Raw genomic sequence first — 9,582 nt, 5'->3', positions numbered from 1 at the left:
TAGCAGTAACCAGTCAGACACACAGATTTCCTGTGCTGTCATTGGAGAGGACAGAGTGGGAAACAGAGAGTGGGATGCCTTGACTCAAGGCCATACAGGCCCCAAGAGGTTCTGAAGAAGACATCCCATAACCGTGGACTTGCTTCCACAGAGACTGAATAAGGAGCGAGTAACTGCTGGTTATCCTCACTTGTCAAGGCACGCGGCACACGGTCAGCAGTGCTTCTGCAGCACTTCACAGACCCGAAAAGAGAAACTTTTAACACGACTCCACCAAAAAAGAGCAAAGGTGGATGCCGAGACCTGTTTTCCGTACTCGGCAGGCCCCAGAAGCCAGCCAGCCAGCCAGCCCAGCCCAGCCCAGCCCGTCCCGTCCCGTCCCGTCCCGTCCCGTTCCATCCCATCCACCTCCGTATCCAACCAGGGGCACCGCAGGACAGAGACGATCCGCTGCCGGGCCCCCAGGGTAGGCTCCACTAGCCCCGCCCCCACCTGACGCGAGGGGCGGGGCCTCTGCGGACCAATGAGCGTGGAGGAGCGCCGCCACCGCCCAATGAGGCGGTGGCTGCAGGAAGCGGTGCGGCTGCGGTTGGGTCCATGTGGCCGGCGAAGGGGGGTCCGGTTGCGGCGGAGGGGGGCAGCGGAGCCCTCCTCCTGCTCGTGTCGGTGGTGCTGGCCGCGGTGCTGCTGGCGGCCGTGGTGCGGCAGCTGCTGAAGCAGCGGCGGCCTCCAGGCTTCCCTCCCGGCCCCGCGGGGCTGCCCCTCATCGGCAACATCCACGCCCTGGGCGCGGAGCAGCCGCACGTCTACATGCGGCGGCAGAGCCACATCCACGGGCAGGTACCGCCGCTCCGGCGGCGTCTGCCGCCTCGTCGGGGCCCGGTGGAACGGGAGCAGGGCGGGCGGGGACGGGGCCGGCCCACCGGGGTTGCGCCGCCCCCGGGGGGTGGCAGCGGTGCCGCGGGCGGAGCTCACCCGTTTGTGGCGGACCATGAGGCCCGTACCCGGTGTCCGGAGCACCGGGGTCTGGCAGAACTTGTGCTGCGGTCAGCCCTGCCTGTGGGAAACGGGAGAGAGCGGCAGAGAAGGGTTGTCACCGGTCCGAGCTCCCCCGTTAGGGCGGGTTGGGCGGAGTGGAGCTGTCCAGGAGCCCGGCTCTGGAGTTGATGTGTTCTGGTACAGTGCTTACACTCGCGTCCTGCTGCCAATAGAATGACCTCGCTTTCATATCCACGAGCCTTGGGCATGCCAAGAGGGCTTAAAATTAATAGAAGTCCAACAACCAAATAGCAGGCACTTGGATAAGGCAACATTTTCACTGCAAACACGTTGCACCTCGCAGGTGCCCTCAGTGGAGTGTTTGGAATACGTACTTGCAATCAATAACTACATGAGAACAGAATTCTTCTTTCTTATGTAAGTGATTCATCGACCGGTTTCAAGCGACCAATCTGTTCTTATAAGCTTCGTAAGAGTTAAACCCAGGACAGGGAAAGGCAGGGAGGTGCTAGCATTTGTGTGTGTACATAGAACACACACAGACACAGTGCACGCAGCCTGGCCAGCCACTCGGCATGCCTGTACATCTTCAGACTGTTTATAACACCTGTGTTGTTTTACTTAGCAGGATTGTCTCTGGAGGTGTGTGAAGGACTCGGCTTTGTGGCCAGCAGGCAATGGTTTGTTAAGGAAATCATGTCCTTCAAATTGCTAGAGGTGTTTAACACCTCTCACAGGCAAATAAAACTGTTTTGAGAACTTAAGTCTTTTGTCCAGATAATTTAGGAAAGCTCCAGCAGAAATAGAATAAGTCACAGTCTTGGCATGAATGAGAAGCCAAGAAAAGTGCCTGAATTAAAAGCTTGCTAAATAGCAGAAACAAAAGAATAGGATTCCTTTTTGTTTCATTTATTTTGGCAATAGAAAAAAGTGAATGTGTTTCAATCAGAATACTAGGGACAAATAGAATGGAAACCAGCAGGAAAATGTGTCAACAAATAAACTAAGCTTTCTACTTGCCTGGAATGCTGTATGTAGTTCTAGTCACCTGCTGTCAGAAAGGATCCTGCAGAATTTGAGAGAACTCGAAGGTGGCATATCAGGATTTGAGGGGCTCTGAAAAAATACACAGAAAGGATTATTTTTCTTCATTTTGTATGACATAGGAAGAAAGATAAATAAGCTATGATCAAAGTATACAAATAGTTTGCAGAAATGTACTGGGACTGTCTTCTTGTCCTGTAAAAAAGAAGAGCCATTATAACAGTGAATATACAGTTTGCTAAAACATAATAGTCATAGAATCATTTAGGTTGGAAAAGACCCCTAGTCTTTTCATCAAGTCCAACCATTAACCAAACACTGCCGAGTCCATCACTAAACCTTGTCCCTAAATACCACATCTATGTGAGGTCTTTTAAATACCTCCAGGGATGGTGACTCAACCACTTCCTTAGGCAGGCTGTGCTGGTCCAGGGCTTGGCAAACCTTTCAGTGACAGCCCAGTTGTCACAGTGTTTAACTAGGCTAACTTTATTTCATATTGTGGAGGTCAACAGCTGAGATGAAATAAAAACTAGAGACTGGTGTAGGTAAAAGCACAGATTTATAACTCTAAGAGAAGTATTGAGAAGGGCACAGGATTTCAGTCTGGAGTTTAGCCTCAGTTTTAATTTTTGAAACTTAGGTTAAGATTTTCATTTTGTTTATCCTGTATGTGCCTTCTGCAGGATGTATTGCGTCTTTCTCCAAAGCACCTAGTGCTAACCACTTCTGGAAACGGGAGATGGGACTAGCTGGGCTATGCTGTCATTTGTTGGCTGTCATCATGGCTCTCACTTCTATCATCTGATGGTTCTTTGGGAGCCTGTGCAAAGTAAGCTGGTGTCCAGTTTCAGAGGTAGCAAGGACTGGGTGCAGCTTGGTTGTTTTCACAGCTGAAACCACTTCTGTGTCTGCCATTACTAAGTGACATGTTGGAAGTCTTCATGGTACGAACTTACAGCTTCAGTCATAGTGCCCTTAACCAAATTAAGTTGTTGGAATTTACCTTTACTCAGGCAGGGAGGAGGAGCTGATACAGTAGTAAAGATTTCCTCCCTCCTGTGGAAATACTCGTGGCAAATAAGCAAAGTATACAATATATGCACTCTGTTTCTAGTTCACACCTAAAACTATGCCTTATATCTAATAATGTTATATACTTATGTACTGATACTAATACATACTTACCTATGCTCATCGTAGGACACAGTACATTTTTTTCTAGAAAATGCTCGCTGTTGTGCCAAATTCACATGTTTTTAATGACCATATGAAAGCATCCCCAGTCTTCACTTTGGAGAGCTGGTCACTTTAGGGGCACAGCAAAGTGCAGAATGTAGTGTGGGCTGATTTCCTTTATCTTTTGACAGAGTAAATTAGCTCACAACAAACTGTGTAATACCACAGTTGCATCACCTCTAATTACCTGGAATTTACTTGAGCCTGTTTTGCATTCATGTGTAGTGTTGCTTCACATTTTCATTGCTTGTTTTTAGTTGTTTTCATTACTTGTTCTTGAGATTTGGTTGCAATAGCATTGTATTATTTTTTTCAAGATCTTCAGTCTCGATCTTGGAGGCATATCTGCTATTGTACTGAATGGATACGATGCAGTAAAAGAATGCCTTGTCCATCAAAGTGAAATTTTTGCAGACAGACCATCTCTGCCCTTGTTTAAGAAGCTGACAAACATGGGAGGTAAGAACTAATATCTTTTATATCAAAATGTAGGTTTTGTCCAATAGATGGGCTTGCGATCACGTGAAACATTTGCTTTACTGTTTTCTCTCTTCTTTATCTCCTTTTGTAAAATACTTGGTGCTTCTTTAAAGTTATAGTTTGGAAAGTACTGTCAGTCTTGGACTATCCATAGCAAGATGTGTGTAATTTTTTGTCTTCTTTTTTTGTCTTGTTAAATAGTTTTATTACCTTATGGGGGAAAAAATAAAGCGTTGCATAACACACTGTGTCAACATATTTTTTCAGGCTTACTGAACAGTAAATATGGCAGAGGATGGACAGAACATCGCAAATTAGCTGTTAATACCTTTCGAAGTTTTGGATATGGTCAAAGGTCCTTTGAACACAAAATTTCAGAAGAGGCTATGTTTTTTCTTGATGCCATTGATACGTACAAAGGCAGACCATTTGATCTAAAGCACTTGATAACAAATGCTGTTTCAAACATTACTAATTTGATTATTTTTGGAGAACGTTTTACATATGAAGATACCGAATTTCAGCACATGATTGAGATTTTTAGTGAAAATATTGAATTAGCTGCTAGTGCTTCTGTATTTTTATATAATGCTTTTCCTTGGATTGGTATCTTGCCATTTGGGAAACACCAGCAGCTGTTTAAAAATGCAGCTGAAGTCTATGACTTTCTTCATGACCTTATTGAACGTGTCTCTGAAAATAGGAAGCCTCGTTCACCTCGACATTTTGTAGATGCATATTTAGATGAGATGGAGTGCAATGAAAAGGATCCAGAATCTACATACTCAAGAGAAAACTTAATTTTCTCTGTTGGAGAACTCATCATAGCTGGGACAGAAACCACAACGAATGTTTTAAGATGGGCAGTGTTATTTATGGCTCTTTATCCAAACATTCAAGGTAAGAACTTTGGCATTTTGAGGAACTGATACACTTTCCTAATGCAAATTTAAAATGCTTTTTCAAAATGGTGCAGTGATCCGTAGTTGTAACCAAAAAGAAAGAAAGGGTTATATATGTTACTCTATTTACCAAACATACTATGAATAGAGGTGAAAAGCCTATTTTACATGCAGATGAAGAGGACATAAAAAGTTATATATAGTGATAAAATTTTTGCATATTATTTTGTGAATATATTTTTATGAAGCTTTAATATTTTCAATTAAGTATTTCTGATATATTTAAGTGTAGTGTAGTGATGCATAATATTGGTTGGTAGATATACTAATCTGTGTAGTTAGTAAATAATAAGCAAATGCAATTAAATATGAAATTAATAAAATAAGGATGTAAAAATACCAGCAGAAATGTAAATCAGGTTGTGGTTAACAATTTGGGTGCCATTTCTTCTTATCCTTAAGTGCCTCAATTCACAATACATTTATGTATTACAGACGTGTGTGTTTATAGTTTTGGAAGAATAAAAATAAATAGCATTTTAAAATAAAAATAGAAAGATGTTGCACTCATTCAGAGGTAAAACAGCAATAGATGTTTGAATGTCAGCCCAGACATTTTGTGTAGATATTTGGATTTTAGAAGTGAATGGTCACGTTTCTTGTTTCACTGCCTCCACTTTGCTTTTCCTATCAAAACTTAGCAGGACTTAGTTCAACTGGTGACTTTCAGTATTTGGAGAACGAACAGCCTTAGATAACATGGAAAGTTACTATTTATAGTTTGAAAAAAAATACTGCTCTAACATCAATTTGACCATTATCAGCATTTCAGAATGGGGATAACATTACCTGTAGCTGTAGGGTTCTTAAACGTCTGAAGTTCTACATAGGAACCAGATATCTTCATGTATGAAAGATTATATTTTCTTATGGTAGACTGAAAGCAATTATTATCTTAAAATCAGAGATGAAATTTTGTATGTACATTTAAGATAAATACAGCTATATTTAAAAAAACCCACAAAATTATGATGATAATATATGTCAAGACATGATGTGCTATAAGCAGTGAAAATCATTCAGTCTACATAAAGATGTTGATGACAAAGCTTTTTCATTGCTGCTATTACCATTATTCAAGTCCCATATTCACTGAGCTGGTTTAGATATCTGGCTAAGGAAGTAGAACTATCTTTACAGTCTTTTGCTTGTTTCTTTAGTTTTAAGAGCTCCAGAAATAAAAAAGATACACAAGGAAAGAAAAGTATGTTAAAACATTATTTTACTGAGAAAATTACTTCTGAAATGAAGCTTATTTGTATATATATATGCTAGTAATAATTCCTTCTAGCAGGATAAGGAATATAAAGTCTGAATTTAAAACTTATAGTCTACTATATTTTATATATTTCATGTTTCTGCATCCTTTATAAAGTATATATTTTATAGCTTAAAAAAATAAAGAACATTACACAATAAGCATCAACTTTTATTCCTGTTCCTAACAGGGCAAGTTCAAAAAGAAATCGAATTAGTCATCGGCCCAAGCAAAATGCCTGCCTTAGAAGAGAAAAGCAAAATGCCATACACTGAGGCTGTTCTACATGAAGTCCTAAGATTCTGTAATATAGTTCCACTAGGTATTTTTCACGCAACTTCCAAAGATACTGTTGTGCGTGGCTACTCTATTCCTGAGGGCACTACAGTCATTGCAAACCTTTACTCCGTTCATTTTGATGAAAAATACTGGAGCAATCCAGAAGTGTTTTTTCCTGAGAGATTTTTGGATAGCAATGGGCAGTTTGTCAAGAAGGATGCATTTGTTCCTTTTTCACTAGGTAAGTGATTCCTTCCACTGTTGCTTTTCAGAAACCTAGAGATGTATAACATAGAAGGCATGGCAATAAATCAGGAATGGACAGAATGATATAAAGTATCCATAGTTCTGATGAAACAGCTATTTTAAAGATACTCAATATAATGTACTCTGGGCATAATACATTTTAACATAATATCTTTTATATAGATGAGCTCGTTATTATATATAAACTAATAAAAAAGACAACACAGTGTCTTCTAGGAGTCCAGACATTTTATATCTTTGCAGCACATAAGTGTTACTCATTTCATGATTAACAGTAATATGCTGCTAAAGTCATTACATACAGGTGATTTAAACAACCAGCTTTCCAATTTCAGCATTTATATCAACACCAGAAACTGCAGACCTGATTCAGAACTAGCTTGCGGGTCAGCATGCAGCATTTCATTCTGCTCTAAGGAAATACTCTTGACAGTCCTGAATCATTATGGATTTGCCTTTTGATGCCTATAAGAGTGAATAATTTGTCTCACATATGATTACCAACCTAAAAAATTAGTTTTGTTGTCCTGGCTTTGGCTGGGTTGGAGTTAGTTTTCTTCCTAGTAGCTGGTACAGTGCTGTGGTTTGAATTTAGAATGAAAATGATGTTGATAATACACTGATGTTTTAGTTGTGGCTGAGTAGTGCTTATTCTTAAGTGGATGAGTTTTCAGTCTCTCATAGTCTGCTAGTGAGGAGGTGCAAAAGAAGCTGGGAGGGAGCACAGCCAGAACAGCTAACCAAAATTCCATAGCATAGAACATCATACTCAGTATATAAACTTGGAGGAGTTGGTCAGGATCACTACTCAGGGATGGTTGGTGTGGCACTTAGTTGCCGGCTAGGGTTAAACCTTGACGTCTGTATAAGCTAACTGCCAGAGCTACCTCTGCAGACCATAGAAAGACATAGCCTGCAGAGAAGGACTTGGGGGTGTTGGTTGATGAAAAAATAAACATGAGCCAGCTTCAGTGTGTGCTTACAGCCCAGAAAGCCAACTGTATCCTGGGCTGCATCAAAAGGAGCATGACCAGCAGGTCAAAGGAGGTGATCCTGCCCCTCTACTCTGCTCTCGTGAGACCTCACTTGGAGTATTGTGTGCAGTTCTGGTGTCCTCAACATAAAAAGGACATGGAACTGTTGGAACAAGTCCAGAGGAGGCCACGAGGATGATCAGGGGACTGGAGCACCTCCCATATGAAGACAGGCTGAGAAAGTTGGGGCTGTTCAGCCTGGAGAAGAGAAGGCTGCGTGGAGACCTCATAGCAGCCTTCCAGTATCTGAAGGGGGCCTACAGGGATGCTGGAGAGGGGCTATTCATTAGGGACTGTAGTGATAGGACAAGGGGTAATGGGTTAAAACTTAAAACAGGGGAAGTTTCGATTTGATCTAAGAAAGAAATTCTTTACTGTTAGGGTGATGAGGTACTGGAATGGGTTGTCCAGGGAGGTTGTGAATGCTCCATCCCTGGCGATGTTGAACCAACGCCAGGTTGGACAGAGCCTTGGGTGACATGGTTTAGTGTGAGGTGTCCCTGCCCATGGCAGGGGGGTTGGAACTTAATGATCTTAAGGTCCTTTCTAACTCTAACTATTCTGTGATTCTATGATTGATTTATTGTGCCTTCTGTTTCTATTTGCCAGCTCGACCTTACCAGTTCCAGATGTTGTTACCCATTATCTGTGTCTTCCACATTTATTCCCAACAACTAGTTATACATAGAATGGGAACTAATATTTAAAGGCATTATCCAGATCTGTTCAATATCTTTCTGCTTCCCAAGTTGTAATTATTACCAGGTAATAACAAGTGACAATAGACGTCATTAACAAAATAATAGGGGACAAAGGCTGAAATTCACAGTATCATTTTTTAAAACATCTGTCTATATTGCTACTTCAAGACAAGATCAAGTAGCTGATAGCTTGTCTAAACAAATTTGATGTGATTTGCATAGTGAGAGGAACAAATTGGTTTCTTGCTGTAGATTATCACCATTCCTCTCTTACAGAATACTGCAAAGTTCATACAGCTCCTCTTAGAACAGAAAAAATAACCATTCTTATTCATAATAATAGTGAAAATGTAGTTAAACCCATTTTAAGTGTTTCCAAAACTGTTTTCTCAATCCAGGAAGAAGACATTGCCTTGGAGAACAACTAGCTCGAATGGAAATGTTTTTGTTTTTCACTTCATTACTACAACGATTTCACCTGTGTTTTCCTCATGGCATGATTCCAGATCTCAAACCAAGATTAGGCATGACATTACAACCACAGCCATACCTCATCTGTGCCGAAAGACGGTGAAGAGAAGGATCTAGATTGTCAAGTGAAACACAGTGTTCCAGGTTGCAGCTGAGGATCTACTTTGCCTTCTATTTCTAAGTGTCTTCATGCCAGAAGAACAAAGATTTAAAGGATTTGCAGATAAACTCTGATTGTTTGTGCATAAGTAAGCTAATAGTTTCTTCTTACTTGTTTTGTTCACAAAAAACCCCACCCTGAACCAAAACGATGAAACACATCCTGTGTTTAAAGTTCACGTTTTCACTCCAGAAGTCTTCTTTAATTTCCTAACTTCTTACTCAGCTTTTAAATATTCAATTATCTAGCAAGTCATTTTACTTTGAGAGGATATTTTTGTAAGAATGGAGAATATGGCTCAAAATGTTCATACTCAGATTCATCCATGAAAATCTCATTTACATTATTCCAGCTAAGATGTTCTTTATAATCCTCCATTAAATTTACATAGCTAAAAAGTTTTCAAAGGTATCTATTTAAATTTCTGTAACTCAGAATAAACTGTCTTTCCCAGCTTTAATAAATTGTTTATTGAAGGATTTTAGTCCTTCCTTCTCTTTGCTCTGTTTTCCCAGTTGGTCATAATTTTTCTAGAGAATCAGATGACTCTGTGAATTCACTTTTGAGATCTTTTATGGCTTGCTTCTTATTTAGCAGCATATACTGAGTGTTCAGTTATTGCCATACTCCTGACAGTCACAGCAGTTTATTAAACAGTTGCCAGTTTATTGCATTACCAGAGTTTGTC

At 40.8% G+C, this 9,582-nt stretch overlaps 1 protein-coding gene across 2 annotated transcripts; it reads left to right on the top strand.

The window, feature by feature from the left end:
* Nucleotides 1-571: 571 nt before the first annotated feature.
* CYP2R1 (cytochrome P450 family 2 subfamily R member 1) lies at nucleotides 572-9,340 on the top strand. 2 transcript variants are annotated; one of them, XM_005153345.3, is made up of 5 exons: nucleotides 572-840; nucleotides 3,600-3,741; nucleotides 4,030-4,662; nucleotides 6,173-6,502; nucleotides 8,662-9,340. In XM_005153345.3, the coding sequence occupies exons 1-5, from the start codon at nucleotides 598-600 to the stop codon at nucleotides 8,835-8,837; spliced, it is 1,524 nt and encodes a 507-aa protein (XP_005153402.2). In that variant the 5' UTR covers nucleotides 572-597; the 3' UTR covers nucleotides 8,838-9,340. The 2 variants fall into 2 exon arrangements, with proteins under 2 accessions (XP_005153402.2, XP_033917933.1); XM_034062042.1 differs by lacking the exon at nucleotides 572-840 and adding an exon at nucleotides 2,748-2,875.
* Nucleotides 9,341-9,582: the final 242 nt, after the last annotated feature.

This window comes from Melopsittacus undulatus, chromosome 4, assembly GCF_012275295.1.
Source record: "Melopsittacus undulatus isolate bMelUnd1 chromosome 4, bMelUnd1.mat.Z, whole genome shotgun sequence".
Taxonomy (NCBI): domain Eukaryota; kingdom Metazoa; phylum Chordata; class Aves; order Psittaciformes; family Psittaculidae; genus Melopsittacus; species Melopsittacus undulatus.
This window is presented reverse-complemented; position numbering and strand designations above follow the sequence as displayed.